Genomic DNA, 18,798 nt, shown 5'->3' with positions numbered 1-18,798 from the left:
AGAAACAAAACAAATGGAAAACAATATTGACTAAAATGATGATGATTATTCTTTATTAGTTTCTTATTCACTTAGCAGAGAAATAAGGTGGCGCACAGTCAATAATAGCCTTTATGAGAATGAAATTGTTTATGGATAAAATAACTGGAGTTCTCTGGAAGTAATTTGTCATTTAAAAAAATCTCTCCCAATGCAATTTGTGCATATTTTTTTTATATTTTACCTATTTCTTCTTTCAAAACAAAGGTAATCTTTAACTCAAAAAACTTTGGGCGTCAGTTTATTTCCACCATGGTAGCTCTTTTAAGCTTGAGGGCTTGCAATGGTTAGCATGGCTAGTGTAAGTGTAACTTTTCCATAGAGTAGTATTTCATTAATATTTCAAAGCCTTTCTGCTTCACTGTGTTTGTGCAGCTGAGAAGGCCTTAGAGCAGCACAAAAAAGGAAAAAAAAAAATCAATATTATGCATAGCAGAAGCACATAATGTACGTTTTCAGCTTTTACTCTCCAACAAACGTGCTATTAGAGTTGGCAAAAGCTAAAATAGGATCTGGGGTCAACTGAAACATCAGACATACCAGGCTGAAATATTTATAAGTGCTTTTACTTTGAAAAAAAAGGAAAAAAATCCCCCACATTCTAGCTAAACAGGATCTGGACAGTATCTGAATGCATAAAACCCTGTATGGCCTTGCATATACTCTAAAAGAAATGAATTAAACATTTGTCAAAAATATCAGATCCAACTTTCATTTGCATTTTTTTTTTTTTTTTTTTTTTTTTTTTAGGAGAATTTAAGAATGTGGAAACCTCCTAAATGTCAACAGTCAATGTTCTCTCATGTAATTTTTATTCATCTTGTGTCAAAACTTTTTATTGTGGTAACAGTGTGATGCTCTTCCCCTTGCCAGTCCATTGACCCCGGTCAGCAGTTCACCTGGGAGCACTCCAACCTGGAGGTCAACAAACCAAAGAACAGATACGCCAACGTAATTGCCTACGATCACTCCAGAGTCCTACTCTCAGCTATCGACGGTACGTCTCCCTTCCTAACTGCTGCACTGCTTGTAGTGATAACCCATAGAAACATGTTTTAAAAACCTCCTGGGCATTTTTACACTGTTAAATTTCATTATATTCATAGATGAATATGAGTGGCGGCTCATATAAGAAACCCCGGTACATAACAGTGATGTTTGTAGTAAACATTACCTGTTCATTTGTGTTTCTGTATTTTTTGCCAACAAAAAAAACAAAGTAGATTTGACAGGAAATGCCATTTTATAACATAAATATACAAAAACAAACATATGGCAAATTTGGCTGCAGCTCAAATGTCTCATTGTGACAATTTGCCATGTTATATAGTCAGAATAAAATCTTGGTGCAAATTTTACTAAAGTACATTGTTACACAAACTGGTAAAAAATGCTTGTCTAAGAAATGTCAGTTGACTGCAGTTCAAGAGTTTGTAGCAATCCCACCTCCTGAGCAAGCATTGGAGAGGAACCCGTCCCTTTAAACCCGTCCCTTTAAACGGGAAAAGCCTCTGTTCTGGAAGTGCTGCACTTCCTGGTTCTGGAAGTGCAGATGGTCAATTGCTGTGACAGGAGAATCCACAATGTTGATGACAGCAAAATCTGAGTCAATATCTTTGGGCAGGAGATAAATACAGCTACAAACATGAGTACTGGATTACCTCAAGAGAAACACATACTTTAAGACATACTTTTCTAATCAGAGAAGTTATGTCAGTAATTTTGTCCAGGAGAGAAATTAAATTAAACACAAAAGCACTGAGCAATGAATGCTTTCTTTTATCAGGAGTGCTGTTTATAAAAAAATAATACAACTGACTTAATGGTAACAGTATCTCCATAAGAGCTTTTTTTTTGAGATGTACTGTTTCTCTGAAAAGAAAGCTCACAAAGTTATTAACAGCAGTAGCAAAAATCCAGAGAAGAAAAACATGACTTTCTATTAAAAGAGTGTTCAGTAAGTCAAAGGCAATATAATCTCTGTCAGTAGCATCCATAGAGAAATTCAGCTACTTCTGGACCAGATACACTGGACCAGGAGTACTTTCTATCTAATTTTGCAGGAAAACCTCCCATCACAAATACACACAGAGCCAGAGATATATATATATATTTTTTTTTTTTTACCAAGTATACTCTCTACGAATGAATGATTGAATCAATAGTCTTCCTGTACAGCACAAAAAGGACAATTGTTGGTGTGAACAGGCAAAACTTAAGCTGCAGTGTTAGAGGGAGGAATGAAATGACATCTATAACGTGTTGCACATCAGTGCTCCCTGTACATGAAAAGGCCTTTCTGAAACTTTCCCTGCAAAGTACTAACTCATTCATCGGTTTACGATTAAACACAACTGCGCCCACACAAACACACACACACACACACACACAAAGCTATTAATTAAGCATTTCCACTCAGCTGCTCCCATGGAAGAAAATGGGAAAATAAATAAAATAGTAAATGGATAAAGTGACTTAGAGAGCATCTTTTTTTCCAGTCTATTAGAAACCGCCCACAACTTAAAAGTGTTGATGGAGCTCCATTAGCGAGCCACTGGAAAAAAAAACAAAAAACACATCTGCTGAAGACACTGCTGCTTTCAGATGGACACGAGAGACGATTCTTAACAAAAGCATTTTGGCAAGCAGTGCATCTGTTTCTTTATGTTCTCTGTGCAAACTAGTCCACAGAGAAACAAACAAAGGGAATTGACTTTAGAGTTTGAAGTTAAAATTTACATATGTGGACATGATTCGGCAGGATCTCTGGAAAACAGGCGTTCTGTCTGCGATGACTTCACTGTATTTACTCAAGATGTCTGAACGCATCCATCAAGTTCTGCTGAATTAAAGTTGGCTAGCCTTCATTAGTTTATTTAGTTCTACTTAAACCCCGTAAAGTTTATAGAAGCACTTTAATTCATTGAATACCTATCAAGTTTATTATTTCAGTAATCCCTATTCAAACGAGGACACATCTTAATTTTGATGATTGTGGCTCACACGTAGGGCTGCACAATGGTGGCAAATCATACAAATCAATTGTTAGGGAAGTATTGTGGAGACAATATCAGTTACAATAAATCCACATCTTCCTCACTGCTGTGGTTTCTCATCTTTACTTCCAAACAACTCTGTGACATTTACCGTCCAGGAGACTGTAATCTGTGTCAAAAGTGTGCAACAGCTGCAGTGACATTCTGCACACCAGTGTCATATTCAGCCTCCTGGACAAGGTGCAAACTCATGAAACGTTGAGTATATTTGCCAATAAATATCGTACTCCAGAGTTCTTTGCAATATTAATACTCTAAACAGATGAAAATATAATGGCAACAAATTAGAAAATTAGAATGAGGGCAATAAAGTTTAATACAAAAAATGTGCTGGCCTTCACACACACACACACACTGCTAACTCTACTGTTGGCGACTCCACCGCAAGGAGTCGCCAACAGTATTTATTTATTTATTTTTATTTTTAAAAAATAAAAATAAAAAAATCTAAAAAACAAGCCGAAATCTGGAAGTAATTATCAGACCTTCAGTATGTTCTTCACGATACCTTCATCTTCCTCCAATGAGGGTCGAGTGCCAGCTGAGCTACGCTGCAAGAACATCAACGTTTTAACGTCTTAATGGCTGCATTGACTTAGAAAATGGAGAAATTTACACAAATCCTGAGTGACAGAAGGAATAAAAGAAAAATCCATTTGCAAATGTACATTTAACCAACTCGCCTCATACTCATTAAACCACCGTAATGTCTCTGTTTGTTTTTGGGTTTTTTCTTTTTTTTTTTTTTCCTTTTCAAATTGAGAACGCCCAAGGCTTAATTGTACTTATCCCTTGTCCATCACAGAAATGCACAGCCGCTTGTTTCTGTGTGGACGGCTTCAGCGAGGGTGGGTGGGAGAGTAGAGAGAGAAAAAAAACAACAAAAAAAAACAATGTGGGTGGGTTCTTTTAATGTGTTCATATTCCATTTTCTTTCTCTTTTACACTGTTGAATGAGTTACCTGAGAGTAAAAGGAAGTCTGAGGGAGAGGAAGCAGCTGGAGTGAAGTGGAGGGGATGAGGAGAGGGGGGAGGGTATTTCTCTGAGACGTGGCGCCCATGCAGATGAGACTTATCTTGGTCGACCATGTGTGCACGGAGCCCCTAAACTGCCAGTCCTCAAGCATTGACTAGCTGTCAGCTCTGTCTGTTTTGCCTGGATTCGAAAAGGCTGCTGCGCCTTTCATTTATTATAAGCAAAGGGAAACGGGAGAGCAGAGCTGGGGGAAAATTGTTTTGCTACTTTCTCGCCGGTTTGTTTTTCTCCGTGTGAGACCGAGCTTTATCTGTAAGTCAGTTGCAGATATGGAATAGGGAAATGTGTTGTTGATAGCAAACACAAATCCCTTCGGACGGGTAACACTGCCTCCCATCCCCCCACCACACACACCCCCCCCAAAAAAAGGAGCGTTTGTGCTGCGTTGCTTACAGCAAACATTAGTCTGACTGAAATCATTTCAGGAAAAGCATTAGAAAGTCTGACGATGCACTAAATAGGCACAGTGATGGAGCTGTATGGAAAACAACAACTTACACAAACTTCAGGATTTCTGTACAGTCTGGAAAAGTTGACATCCCGTTTACTTTCTCTATGAAACTAGTAACTTTGCTTTCCGTCTTTAAGGAATCCCTGGAAGTGACTACATCAACGCTAACTACATAGATGGCTACAGGAAGCAAAATGCCTACATCGCCACCCAGGGAGCGCTGCCGGAGACGTTTGGTGAATTTTGGAGGATGATATGGGAGCAGAGGAGTGCCATCGTTGTCATGATGACCAAACTGGAAGAGAGGTCGAGGGTATGGGACAAAAACGGACACCTGTTTACATCAAACACAACACAGTTCTACTAATCATAAAATAAGGCCTTCCTCAACTCTCACATTATGTTGTTCAATAGTTTTGACTCATTGTGGAATATAGATTATTGTGATCAGGAAGAGAAAGTTTTAACTTGTGTTCACACTCTTTGTAAAACATGTCATTTTAGCAGATAATGATCCAGTTCATGCTTGTTGAGGGAAAGTATTTTAAAGCTTAGAACTTCTGGTGATAAAGTTTTTCCCTGAGAAACAGTGACATGACAATGAGCAGGAGTCTGTCAAAAAAAATGTGTTTTCATTACTTACAAAACATTCTGACATTGTCAGTCACTTTTTTAATGTTTATTTTGATACTCAAATGCTGCCACACAAATAACTGAAGAGTGGCAGGAGCTGCCCCGATGCCAACATAGCCAAAAAGTCATGCTAACCGCACCAGAACTGCAGAATTTCTCTAAACAATAAAGATCGCTATAAATATCGTTAATGTTGCTAAATCTTGTTAAGCCCATAGTAATTTAAAACAATTGAGAATCACTGCTTTGTAGTTAACAGTGTTTTGTTGTTTTGTTTTTATTTCATTGTTTTGTCAAATATTACTAAACGGTGTGCTTCGTGCTGGTGCCATTTGGCTTAAGAGTCTCATAGGACTCCTGTTAGGAAATATGATGATGATAACTACTCTTAAACATACTCCTTTGAGCCAATCAATACTTTAAATAACTCTTCAGGAGCTTGGTTATTTCGTCCCCGGCTGCGGCCGTGCTTCTCTTTGTCTCTTTGTCCAAACGCAGCAATTCAAGTGTTTTATTCGACACAAAGAGACCAGAGTGGCAATAAAGCAAAGACGCTAATATGACTGGACGTTGTGTTTAAATTCGTAATTATAGATTAAGTCATGGCAATTAATGGCACTGCTGGCTGCATGCAAATATCTCAGGCCATTTCATTGATTGGGAAATTAAAGCCAGTCAGCAGGAATGAGGGGCGAGGAGGTCAACGTTTGTTTTGTCCATTGTTTGGCTGTGCAAAGTGGTCCTACAAATATCAGCATTACTTATTACATTTTGTTTAGTAAAAAGCAGAAGGTTCGAGGTTTGGTATTCACTATTGTGATTTTACGGTATAGACTAATTCAAAGTAGAGCATAATAATTAAATAGAGGCAAGATACTGTAATAAATGGTATAAATAGTCATTAAAAAAAACCTTAGACGTGTGGCATACAGTGTATTCATTATCACTTACTTTGAAAACCGATTATAATCCACCTGTCTCAGTCCCCAATCGGTCAACAAAGTTCAACAGTCTAAAATGTAATCTTAGTAGAGCTCTAGCTACATTAAGATTATCTCCAGACACAAAGCCAGTTGTTAATCTGTGGTCAGCCTTGACTTGACAGGCAAACAAAGAACTGCGATTTTGAACAAGAGACGCACATTTCCAAAAAATAAGGTTTAAATCCATGGATTCTTTTCCTCTTCACAGTCACGCACTACATGGCGTCTAAACATGGGACTGATTTACCTGAGATCTGTGTATCCTGCAGGTGAAATGTGATCAGTACTGGCCCACAAGAGGGACAGAGACCTACGGTCTCATCCAGATAACGTTGCTGGACACAGTAGAGTTGGCCACATACTGCGTCCGGACGTTCGCACTTTTTAAGGTGAGGATTTGCGAAGGTTTTTTTTTTTTTTTTTTTTTTTTTCCCCCCTGGCACAAAATGCGTTAGTCACTTCCGTTTGTTATTTCAGAACGGCTCCAGTGAGAAGAGGGAGGTGAGGCAGTTCCAGTTCACTGCCTGGCCAGACCACGGGGTACCGGAGCACCCCACGCCGTTCCTCGCCTTCCTCAGACGGGTGAAAGCTTGCAATCCTCCAGATGCGGGGCCCATGGTGGTGCACTGCAGGTGGGGAACATCACAGTTTTACAGAAACATCCTGAAGCATGAAATTGATTTCTTTCCTCTCCATTTGCCGGAATGAATAAATGAATACATATGACAAAAAAAAATAAAATAAATAAATCACTTTCTTTGTTAGTAAAGGCTCATATTTGAGTCATTTGTGTACTGATATCTAAAATGCATTGCATAGCAGCCCCAAAAAAGGCCATCTAGCCACATTTCCCAGAAAGCACTCAAACTTAGAACGTGTTTGCAACGTCGTACCACGAGTACCAGCTACATTTCCTGCAGCGATCCTCCCACTCAGAGAGACAGATACAGGCTGACCTGTCATCATGCCTTTCCTGCATCAACAACCCACCAGTCTGCTCATCTCATTTGGGTTGATACACCCAGAACTCGCTCACCAACCATCAGCTACATGAGCAGCGGGGCTTCCCATCAGTGAGGCGCCACACAGTAACGGAGTCTTCTGGATTTTCTTAACTCTCACACTCATCGTGGGGGTGTGGGGATTAGGAAGTGGTGACAGTGTAAAAGATACCAACTTTTATCAAAGTGACAAAAAAGGAAGAAGGATTACTGTAGAATTACCACATGCTGAAGTTAATTAGTGCTACTTGCCAAAAAGCCCCCCCCCCCCAAAAAAAAAAAAAAAAAAAAAAGACTTTAAAGTCTGAAGGAAAATGTGGGAATTAATGTCACACTGCAGATTGGGGTTTTAAATTTCTCTGGCTTCCCATCAGATAGTCGTGTCCACCATCCAAATCCCCAATCAGGGCCTTTTTATCATTCTGTGTTTCATGTTAAATAGAAGAAACTGGTATATTTACATGCTTGCAGGACACCACAAAGCTAGTGTTGTGGTTAAGCTGTTAAAAATAGGATAAAAGTGCCTATTAATTTAGTGTAGATCCTCCTGCTGAAGCTGTTTGTGCACATGCTGGAGGCTTAAAGCATAGCGAGGAACAAAAATGAAGCGTGAATGCCAGTAATTTACAAACAGGACATTCGCACGTGGACGATGGACGTAGATGAATATCCATCTGACGAAAACAGAGCTAAGAAAGTTCATACAATTATGTCTCACATCCTTATCCAGAATGGACTTTAGTGGATGGGTTAATATGAAGGATGTACATAAAAATGCATTTTTGTTGCAGCATCCACTTTCAGGAGTGGGTTTGCCATGCTTCCTTTTTACAGTGTTTTATTTATATCTACTCTATATATAAATAGCTGACTTAGATATATATACTCTAAGTCAGCTCCCAGTTGGTAGATGAAAAACTGAAGAAGAGACATTGTGTGTGTGTGTTTTTTCCTTAAGTCTTTAGAGTACTAGAGTAGACAAATGCAAGCAAATATCCGTTAATACAATTTTTAATATTCTTTTGGACACTTAAGACTGAATTGTGGTTTTTATTTTATTTTTTTTCTCAAAATGATGTTACTATGAATGTTCTTCCTGCCTAGATATACATCTGTTTTGTTTCATGTCCCGATTCCTGTTTGAAAGAATAGCACTGCTTTTCCTAGATAGACATGGATGCTGTTTTGATTTCATGACTTTCTAGTAACAGTTTTTATACAATGGGACAAAAAGTTAATGATGAAATCTATACTGTCTCCTAGTGAATGATGACAAAATAAGCAAGGTATGCTGTTATGCTTGTAGTTTTTTGCTATAAAAACGACGCCGCTGGACTGAATCGATCCGCACTTTTGCACATAGCCAGGTATAACAGACGATCATCAGAGCTGGCTTCCCTACAACCAAAAGACGTAATGCTCCGTGAAATCCCAGCTTCACTGACAGGTTAAGCAACATGGGGGAAACATTCCCTGAGGAGAAGATTAAACATAGCCCCTTTTATTTCCGTTAAAGCCGAAAGATTTGACACGATCTCAGAGGCAAAATCTCCTAAGGCAAAAGACCAAAATCCACTGTTGTTCCCAAAATGCTCATCAGGGGGAAAAAAAAGGGGAAAAGGACAGCATGTGGAAAAGAACTAAGAAAAATTAGCATCCTCGAAGAGTTCTTTTTTTTTTCTTCCTGCCACAGTTAAATGTTTTAGAGAGTCACATAATCATGCCATGAAGTAATGGTGAAAACTGGCAATCTACATGACTTTGAAGGAATTTTGGCCCAGTCTTTCTAGAACTGTTTCGTTTCACCCTCACAGTGAGATATTCAGAGGATGTCTCAAATAGTCAGATTCTAGTTGTTCCTGCAGTAGGGTGTGTCCGTAACCCCCCCACCCCCCAAAGGAACATCAGGTGTCAAATGTAATATATAAATTAATTTGAAAACGGCTGTTTGCATTTAGTTATCTTTGTCCGATATTATAATCTGTTTAATCTGAATCATTCAGCTGGATAATCAAAAACAAATCGTATGGTTTTAAAATTACCGTTGCATAAAAGATACCAGTCACACCAGTTTTGCTCACAATTAAATACATTTTTTTTTTAAAAAACACCTTAGTTTAGGTTAAAAATCATTTAATGTATAAATTTTGTTCACATACACTTGAGTAAAAGCTAACCCTCAACTTGCCGTTTAATTTATTATATGTGTGGATGTTTTTATAGACAGAGCAGAAAGAAAAAAAAAACAGTGACAGGCCAGCTGACAGCCAGAGATTTGCCAACAATACATATGTAATTGCTTTTACTGCTGCTAATGCTTTATCTTCACAGGACCCGTTGCAGCTGTGCTATGTGCTGCTTTTTCCTCCCCTTCCCACCCCCGTATTCCCTAAACTCCTGGAAAGCATATTAGCCTGACACTTTCGCGCGCGCGTATGTGTGTTTTGTGTGTGTATGCGTGTGCGTGTGTGTGTCGACGTCCGAGGCGGCCGCTTTTGAATAGCTGAAAAGGCAGTGTCAGGTCATTAGCGTGGTCAGTGCGCCAGCTCCCCTTTAACTGCCAACCGTACTGACAGCTTTCTGCACCAGCTCACCCCGACACCTCATCACTTCTCCAAAAAAGAAAGGAAAATTACACTCGCCTTTTGTGGTCTTACACTTAGAGGGAGAAAAAAAAAAAAAAGTGTAGCCGATGTGTATTTCTGCAGCTCAGTCTTTAGAAAAACTAACTTGAGGGCGACACGAGTTCAAGATGAGTGTCTTCTCCTCACCTTCCTTTCCCATTCCTCATCTTCCTCCGTCTCCGTCCGTCTAGCTCGGCGCTGTCACTCTGTCATTTACTCTCTAGCAGGTCATCACTCTCCCACATTCCGGGCTGCTCAGAAAAATGTTTTCTGCTGCAGCAAAGGAAGAAATCTATAGTTTTTTTTTCTATCCTTACACCCAAGGGGTTTTAGGTGTTTTCAGACCTGGAAGTGACTCATTCCTCAGATTGCTCCCCTGGGATACATTTACATTTCTTTAGGGCCCCCACCAAAAAAAAAGCTTCCCCTTTCACTCAAGTTCACTTTTTAACTTCACCCTGGAGCAGTGCCTTTTTCGTGTCAAAAAAGGCAAAGAAATAATTCGCTTTCATCCATTTTGAAAGTGATCATCAGATCATTTGCTGTAGCCAGCGACTCCCATGTGTGTCTTTATGCCGTTTGCAGCAGCACGGTTTCTCTGCTGCAAGGCACATTAACTACACTCGGCCCCGGGGGACCAGCTTCGCTGCCTCTTGAGCTCCCCTACTCAACCTATTCTGTTTCTCGCTGCAAATGAAAAACAAATGCCTCTTCAGGAGGAGTAGGAAGAGGAGGAGGAGGAAGGCACACGGGGGGCTGCCTCGCACCTCATAGACACGTACACCAAATGAATTGGATAACCTATTTGCTTTTGTGTGCCAAGTGCAAGGACTTGACTTGTCAAGGCCAAGCGCCGTGTGAGGTGGAAGAAAAACAAATGAAATGTACAACATAATGTCTTTCCCTTGCAAAGGTGTTCGACTTTATTTTCTCATGGCTTCTGTGCTGGTTCAACGTAACGTGAGGCGTAACTGTGACATGCATGTCAAATATTACATGGCCGATGATAGTTTTTACAAACAAATAAATGGAGACTGAATTTGTTGTAGTTTATGGACCGCTCTAGCTCCTACCCACGCTTTTTTTTTTTTTTTTTTGCAATGGCTTCATCAGGCTGATGTCAGATCTCCACCACACCGAGACGTTTTATAGACCAAAATGTTTTAATTTCAGTCTAATCAGACCAGAGGACCAACTTTCTATTATCTCTATGGCTTGTGGCAGTCTTTACATGGGTTTTCTTGCGTCAGCTTTTTTTTTTCTTGCCACTCGTCCTTAAAGGACAGATTTGTTGAGTGCAAGTACTTGACGAATGTTTTCCCTGCGCGGCCTGTAAATGTAGGTAGATTGGCAGATTCGTTTTTAAATGATGGCTTTTACTTTCCGTTTTGAAAGTTTTGGGAAGTAGGTTGTAAAGGAAGGAAGTAGGGGTCATTTACTGCATGTGTTCTCCTCTTCCTCTGCTCTTCTTCTTGCCCAACTAGACCACTTCAGCCACAAAAACCTTTAAAAAAATTGTTTTTTTTAAAGCTGCTCTTCACTCTCAGCCCTGTTCTGCCTGAGGTGCTCGTTCTTCTTCATGATTTTGTTTGTTCACTAATGTCCTCTAACACTACTCGGCTCAGCTGCTTTTGAAAGCAGTTGGTTGCACTGGATTTTATTAAGGTTCAGACCCAGCCCAAAGTTGTATGGGGCCTTATGCAGAATTTTGATCTTCCTGTAAAGACGTCACTATGATTTTGGAGAGGGGGCTGAGCCTAAAAGCAGTGACAGATAACTGTTTGTTTGGTTTTTTTTGCAGGCATAAAAAGTAAACTTTGCTGAAGATGAAATAAGTCATACCTTCAAATATCTGGTCTGTTGAGGAGGCTGCGTTTATCCAGTGCTTCTGAATCTGGCTGCAAGGGCAGGTCAAAGAGAAACAGTAAAACAACTTTTTGTTTCCACTTGTGCATTTTGCACATTAACGTAAAAAATGCGGCAGTATGAATCTTAATGAAGAGACCTGCGTTTCAGTGCCTCCTAATAAGCCCTTCTGCTGTTCAGGTGCACTGTACTAATCTAATAACCCTAATTGTAGTCAGCTGCACTTGTCCAGAGTTGTCCGTCGCCAATAACGAAGCCGGGGAAACGGACGTTCCTCTCATGTTTGCTGCAGTGGATCACATTTACTGTAGTGGCACTTTTCTGAACCAAGAGATAAAGGTGGAACATTTCTGTCGCACAAGTGCATTAAGTTCTGATCAGGTGAAGAGCACAGGTGGGGTCTAGAGGCGAAACAGTTTGGAGCCTGCTGCAGGCTGAGTGCCAGCCCAGCGCCACTTCAGATTCAATTACGGTACAAGTTTAATGGCTCATTGTACAGGAGAAAACTTGGTGGAGAGTGTAACTTTTGGCCTTTAGTCGGAGAAATAAAAGATGCCTCTTCCTCTGCTACTGGAGATCAGGCCTGTCACATGCATGATGTGCTTACAAAACTGCCAATTCAGTCCACTGTCCATGTTAAACCAAATCCAGTTTCAGTACATTTGCATTCAAGGATATTGAGTTTCTTTTAATTTAAATAAGCATTTAAAAAAAAAAAAAAAAAAAAAGCGTTTAGCAGGAAATACAAATGTTTACGATCACCTCATACAAGAAGACTTGGAATTTTGCATTATTTTCCCAAAAAAAGGAACATCGGTTGTCATAGGACGCAGCTGAAAATGTTTAGCCTGTGATGTATTTTAGCTTTGGGCATAAAAAACAGATTTTGAAAATTTGCCAAAATTTTCAAAATCTTGAAAATGTTGGCACATAGATTATGAATGCATGGCAAATGAAATGGTAAAGAATTGCAAACATCACATCCAATTGGATGTTTTTTAATTATTACTTTTTAATATATTTTGTACACTGAAACTGCAAAGATGATCGTATTGTAGCTGGAAACCTGAGACAACAGCAAAAGAAATCACCTTGGGGGGGGGGGGGACATGAACTTTAATTTCCCAGGAAACAAAATACAGTACCGTAACATCTCCCATAAAAAGTATCTGACAGCATACCTCTGATTGTTGTGATGACAGTGCCGGGGTGGGCCGCACCGGCTGCTTCATTGTGATTGATGCCATGCTGGAGCGTATCAAGCACGAGAAGACCGTGGACATCTACGGACACGTAACGCTGATGCGCGCCCAGCGCAACTACATGGTGCAAACAGAAGACCAGTACGTCTTCATACACGACGCGCTCCAGGAGGCCGTCAACTGCGGCACGACCGAAGTGCCCGCCAGAAACCTGTACGCCTACATCCAGAAACTGACCCAGATAGAGGGCGGAGAGAATGTCACTGGCATGGAACTGGAGTTCAAGGTACAAATCAGAAAACGTGTCGTCCCAGTTCTGTTCTGTATTTATCTCTAGATATACGTTTCTGTTTGCATATGAAGAGTGGGGCTTCTGGTTTCCTCTTTGATTTAACACAACATATAATAAATCTTCACCTTCTGGGTCCTCTTTTTTAGGAACCACTGTTTTGGTTTACATAAAGTTTCTTTCTGCCATAGAATGTAAGCAACAAATGTAGCAGTTTTCAATCAAGCTGTTTCTATTGTACAGCTGATTTTTTTTCCCCTTTTTTTTTATCTTGCTTAATGATGGTGAGCATCTTTGTTACCAGATTAACAAGCTATTTAACCATACTGCATTAAGATTAAGCCACTGTCATTGACTTCCCATTTCAATTAAGTTTGGTTTATTTATAAAGAACAAATTCACAACAAATATGTTAAAGCACTCTTCACAAATCAGTCATTTTCATTTCTATGCAGTCTAGTCATATAATACATCCAATCCATTTCAGAAAAATTCAGTTGATCGTTTTAACAGTAATTGATTAAAGTCAAGAAAGCTCTGCTGATGGTGTCAAGTCCGACTTTCGAGAAATTCTTCATCCTGGGCAAGTATGTGGTAAGGGCGAAGATATCCTCCATCAGAACCAGGCTCTTAATGAGCAGCCATTGAGAAACCAGGAAGAAGACATAGAAAGGAGCAGTGTAGAAGCACTTTCTATGGGAAACGGAAGCAAAACATACACAGCAATCGTTCTGTCAGGGGCTTCATCCAGGATAGACGGACTGCTAAAGTCAATGGAAGAGAGAGTTCAGCATAAAACCATTGAGTTGAAAAGACTGTAAAGAAAAATAATGGCAGCAGTAACTCCATTAATGACTGCACAGCAACGAAGCATTGAATTAGGAGCACTTTATAGCAAAGGAAAAAGAGAGAAAGCACAAAAATATGAACAGTATTTAGATATTTCTCTTGTAGTGCACCCTTGACGTCAAACGCAGCCCGTCTCCGGGGAAGCATCTGTCGTCGCATGCACCTATCATTTTGACGCTCATTAAGTTCTCCGTCTCTCCTTGCCTTCGCAGCGCTTAGCCAACACTAAAGCTCACACGTCGCGATTCATCAGTGCCAATCTCCCCTGCAACAAGTTTAAGAACCGCCTTGTCAACATAATGCCATACGAGTCCACACGAGTGTGTCTTCAGCCCATCCGAGGAGTGGAGGGCTCGGACTACATCAATGCAAGCTTCATTGATGGATACAGGTACAATAATTCAATTAAAACTGAGATTTTTTTTTTTTTTCGAAGTTATGCTACATCTGATTGTTTCCTCCAGGCAACAGAAAGCTTACATTGCAACACAGGGACCGTTGGCAGAGACCACAGAAGATTTCTGGAGAATGCTCTGGGAGCACAACTCCACCATTGTAGTCATGCTGACCAAGCTCAGAGAAATGGGCAGGGTAATTGATACTTCACTCCAAAAGCCTTTGTTCTGACAGCTTTATAGGAAAAGAAAATATACAATTCAATGCATAAAATATTCCATAAATCTCCTGTGAAGAGGAATGTTGTGAGTCACCGTGGTCTGCTTTTCCAGGAAAAATGTCACCAGTACTGGCCGGCAGAGAGGTCAGCCAGATACCAATACTTTGTGGTGGACCCCATGGCCGAGTATAACATGCCCCAGTATATCCTGAGAGAGTTCAAAGTGACTGATGCCAGGGTAAGCAGAGATTGCTTGTAAACTGAATGTTGAGGATTAAAACTGATCCAAGTCTGGGTCGTAACCCGTCTTTGACTCCGCAGGACGACCGGATCGCCTAGAGGTCAGCTGGAAGATGATACCGCTTTTAGTCGCGCTGCTCTTTAATTTGGGCCTCTGGTGCAGCAAATGTCTAAAGGCAGAAAAGCCCACACAAATAATTACCAAAGTATCAAATAATACAGTTTCCCGATTTTTAATTAGCTGTAGAGGTTTAGAAAAAAACAAGGTTGAGGACTGATTTTAATTACCCAGATCTGTTTGGATTAGTCATTACATCAACACATTGGCATTTTCTCAAATATTTGTTTACACCAGCTTGTGGCCTTAAGTGCAACAGAAAAGTAAATCCAAATTTGTGCAAATCACGACACTTGTCAGAGTGTAATGAAAAAAACAAAAAAAAAAAACAAGCTAAAATGCGAGTGGTGCCGGCAGCAGTGAACTGCCATAGTTTTTAATTCCATCAAAGGCTCAGACAGATAAATGGTGCAGCATCCCGCCTTTGTGGAGCGTGTAACACTCTCGTCAATGGGATTGGTTTCCTTATCAAGGGGGTAGAACATCACTTAAGCAATGCACACCCTCGAACTAAAACTCTCCCCCAAAACCTGTCAAAAGCCGCACATCAAAGCAATCAGCATCTTCAGCGGGTGTATTAAATACATTTGGGTGTAATAATGAAAGGCTTTCTTTGATGCCACCTTTGCGGCGCATTTTCAGGACTAACGTTTAGTCGCTGAAACCCAAACGCTTCGACGCCACATGGGTCAGAGTTATCATAAACAAACAGAAGGTTCAAATACTTCCCATCAACATGAACATTTCAGGAATCTTAAACGTAATTTTCTCTCACAAACGGATGAAGTCGCTTTGAATTACAGATATCAACAAGTAAATTCATGCTATCTAAAAGAGTTTGACGATATCTTAAGCAGATTGCATGACTCAGATAACTGCATTTTGTAGTTTTTAGCACTGGTTTCATTTTAGATATCAAACATAAAAAAAGGTCAGTCTTCACAATATATCATGTTCACAAGTTTTTATAATGCAATAATAAGCAATTAGTTTGACCAGTTTGTTGACATGTATAGATTATGCTTTAATTTACGACCAGTGCATTGTTCAACCATTTTTTTTTTACAAATGTATGTTAACTATTTTCAATGTATATAATAAACCAGGTGATGTATAAAAAAACCCCTTTTTGATAAAAACAACTTTTAAACAATTAACATGTAAAAGAATTACAATTTTCTGAAAGTTGATTTTGTATCAGACTTTACAAGGTTGAGGATTTTCAGAAAACGCTGGTTTCTTTGGCAGCAATTTCAGTTCTATTTGTATAACTAAATATTTATTTCCTTTCTGACTATTAAGTGTGCATTTTTTTCTAGGACGAACGGCATTGCTGTACCTTAGAAGAAAAAAAATCAACTACAGATGGGAGTGTGTTTTCATTATAACTTAACATCACTTGTAATCTCACCTTTTCTTCCCCGTGTTTCAGGATGGACAGTCACGAACAGTAAGGCAGTTTCAGTTCACCGACTGGCCTGAACAAGGAGTGCCAAAATCAGGAGAGGGTTTCATCGATTTCATCGGCCAAGTACATAAAACAAAAGAGCAGTTCGGCCAAGACGGTCCCATCTCAGTCCACTGTAGGTAAGTGGTCAGGCAACATTCCCAAGCACCCTGGGCATCCTTTTTGGATCATCATGTGAATATTAAAACATTGGATCGCAACACGAACGTCTTCTCTCTCGTTTGCCTGATTTGCACAGCGCTGGAGTTGGTAGAACCGGAGTTTTCATCACCCTCAGCATCGTCTTGGAACGGATGAGATACGAGGGCGTGGTAGACATCTTTCAGACAGTGAAAATGCTACGGACACAAAGACCAGCGATGGTACAGACAGAGGTGAGCCGGCGTAAAAACAAAACTTCAGTGTGTTTTATTACAGAAGAGCAAAGACTAGTGCGGATTTGTGAAGCGGAATGGAAATCTTACACACTTTTCGAACACTTGCAAACAAAAATCTTGTGCGTAGTTTCCTCCCCAGTCTTTTACTACAGTTGCAGCTGCTTTCAGATTCCTCTGATTTCCATATCTACAAAATGAATTTTCTGCCAGTTCTGAGAAATTTAACTTGCAGCATAACTCAAGCTCAGGAACGACTTCAACTGCGCAACATTTCATTTTTAGAAGATGCTCTCTGTTGCATGCTCAGAGATTGGGATTTTGTTTTCCAAACTAACTCTGCTTTAAATTTCCCCACAACTTTATCATCATCTTTCATGTTTGATCACTTTATTAGGGAGTCTGAATACAAACATAAATCAAAATGTGTTGTTTTAATCTGATAAAAGTACTTTTTTTATTTTTTTTTACCTCAGATTTATTTACAAAATGCTGAAAAAAATAAGTATTAAAATAAAAAACTATTAATACTCTGAAAATACACGTAACGTGAATATTTTTGCAGGATACTGCCTTCCTGAAAGCGTGGGAGACTCATCAAATCAGCTGCTGTGGTTCTAACACATTATTTTACTCCAGTTGTTTGAGCAGCCTAGGAAGATTTCAGGAATCCTCCTGAGCCATAAAGATCAACTTAAGCAAGCCGTTGTTGAAGAGTATGATTAATTTAGTAGCTGAATATGTTTGCAGTAGCTGTGCGCGCGCTCAGCTCCAGTCTTATTGCGTCATTTCAGAAACAATGGCTAGCTGTAGGTATTTTATTTTTTTTAAGTTGGTTATATTAACCGCAATGTGTAAAATAAGTGATACAAAATGATTTGATTTAAAAGGCACTAAAAAGTGTTCTTTGTTTCCAGGATCAATACCAATTCTGCTACAGAGCCGGCTTGGAGTATTTGGGAAGCTTTGATCACTATGCAACGTAAAACGCCCAGTATTGGAAGATAAAACTGGAGGGCCCTTTGGGAGAAAAAAGAAATCCAAGCGAGCCTCTCTTCTGAGCCATAAATTCCTGCTTGAGAAAGTACTCCTTAAAACTCCTTGCTAACAATTCATTTAAGTGTTGGATGTGCGACATGACTCGTCAAAAAATGAAAAAGATGATTCCCGGAGGACCAAGTAATTTCCCCAACAAGCCCAAATAAAAAGAACCTCAGCTTAAGATGAGCATGAGGGGTGGGGGGGGGGAAATCCTGACTATCGAAGCATCATAGGGAATTACCTTTTCTTTTTTGCTTCAAGGATCCATTTTGGGGCTCATAAAACTAAATGAAACCAACGCAAGAAAAAAAAGTCAATGAACAATAATGACGTCGTCAGAAATGCATCAGTGATTATGACCCATAACGAGAGACAACGAGAAGCACACCGAAATACAGGGGGAAGCAACTCAATGCACATTGTACAAAAAGAAAAAGAGGAAAAATTAAAAAAAAAAAATCAAATCTGTTTCACAATCAAGTCCACACATCACATCAAGAAGACGATGCTTGGTCCACAGGAGCAGAACAGACTAAAAGTAATAACGAATAAATAAATACCCCTTTTATCTGGTCGCAATGTTGATTCATTTCAGTTTGGGGGAGAGGTTAAAGTTAGAATACAAAAGTATTGATTTAGTTTTTTATTATAAAAGTTGATGTGCTTTTTTTCGAATGTCTTTCTTTTCTTTTACAGAGAAAAAGAGTTGAAACATTTTTTTAAAGCTGTAGAACTGTTCTAATGTACGTGCTGTTTTTGCAGAGAATCTGTTTGCTAATTTTCATACACTTCAAAAATTCACACCATCCATACTGTAACTTCCTTCAGAATATTTTTTTTTTTTTTTTTTTTTTTTTTGTAAATTTTTTCGGTGTGTTTTGATTTTTTTTTAAAGATTTTTTTCTTCAACAC

General features: G+C 39.5%; 1 protein-coding gene and 1 long non-coding RNA gene across 20 annotated transcripts in view; one reads left to right on the top strand and one right to left on the bottom strand.

Annotated features, from left to right (window-relative positions):
- The window catches only part of LOC106960783 (receptor-type tyrosine-protein phosphatase delta-like), a 64,551-nt gene extending 46,127 nt beyond the window's left edge, over positions 1 to 18,424 (top strand). For all 19 annotated transcript variants that reach the window (XM_015054110.1, XM_015054112.1, XM_015054106.1 and 16 more), the window contains 11 exons: positions 913 to 1,036; positions 4,720 to 4,895; positions 6,468 to 6,587; positions 6,676 to 6,830; positions 12,892 to 13,177; positions 14,242 to 14,420; positions 14,494 to 14,620; positions 14,758 to 14,883; positions 16,436 to 16,590; positions 16,710 to 16,845; positions 17,763 to 18,424. In XM_015054110.1, the coding sequence (XP_014909596.1) occupies positions 913 to 1,036; positions 4,720 to 4,895; positions 6,468 to 6,587; positions 6,676 to 6,830; positions 12,892 to 13,177; positions 14,242 to 14,420; positions 14,494 to 14,620; positions 14,758 to 14,883; positions 16,436 to 16,590; positions 16,710 to 16,845; positions 17,763 to 17,831 (1,653 nt within the window). In that variant the 3' untranslated portion in view covers positions 17,832 to 18,424. The remainder of the gene's footprint in view (positions 1 to 912; positions 1,037 to 4,719; positions 4,896 to 6,467; positions 6,588 to 6,675; positions 6,831 to 12,891; positions 13,178 to 14,241; positions 14,421 to 14,493; positions 14,621 to 14,757; positions 14,884 to 16,435; positions 16,591 to 16,709; positions 16,846 to 17,762) is intronic.
- Positions 13,442 to 18,798, bottom strand: part of LOC106960786 (uncharacterized) — a 150,051-nt gene continuing 144,694 nt past the window's right edge. The window contains exon 3 of the long non-coding RNA XR_001427648.1: positions 13,442 to 13,873. This is a non-coding gene — a long non-coding RNA (uncharacterized LOC106960786). The remainder of the gene's footprint in view (positions 13,874 to 18,798) is intronic.

The sequence above is a fragment of the Poecilia latipinna genome, unplaced genomic scaffold (assembly GCF_001443285.1).
Source record: "Poecilia latipinna isolate Pla-1442-1.1 unplaced genomic scaffold, P_latipinna-1.0 Scaffold1229, whole genome shotgun sequence".
NCBI classification, from domain to species: Eukaryota; Metazoa; Chordata; class Actinopteri; order Cyprinodontiformes; family Poeciliidae; genus Poecilia; species Poecilia latipinna.
The sequence above is the reverse complement of the archived record's forward strand: the minus strand, read 5'-3'. Positions and strand labels throughout refer to the sequence as shown.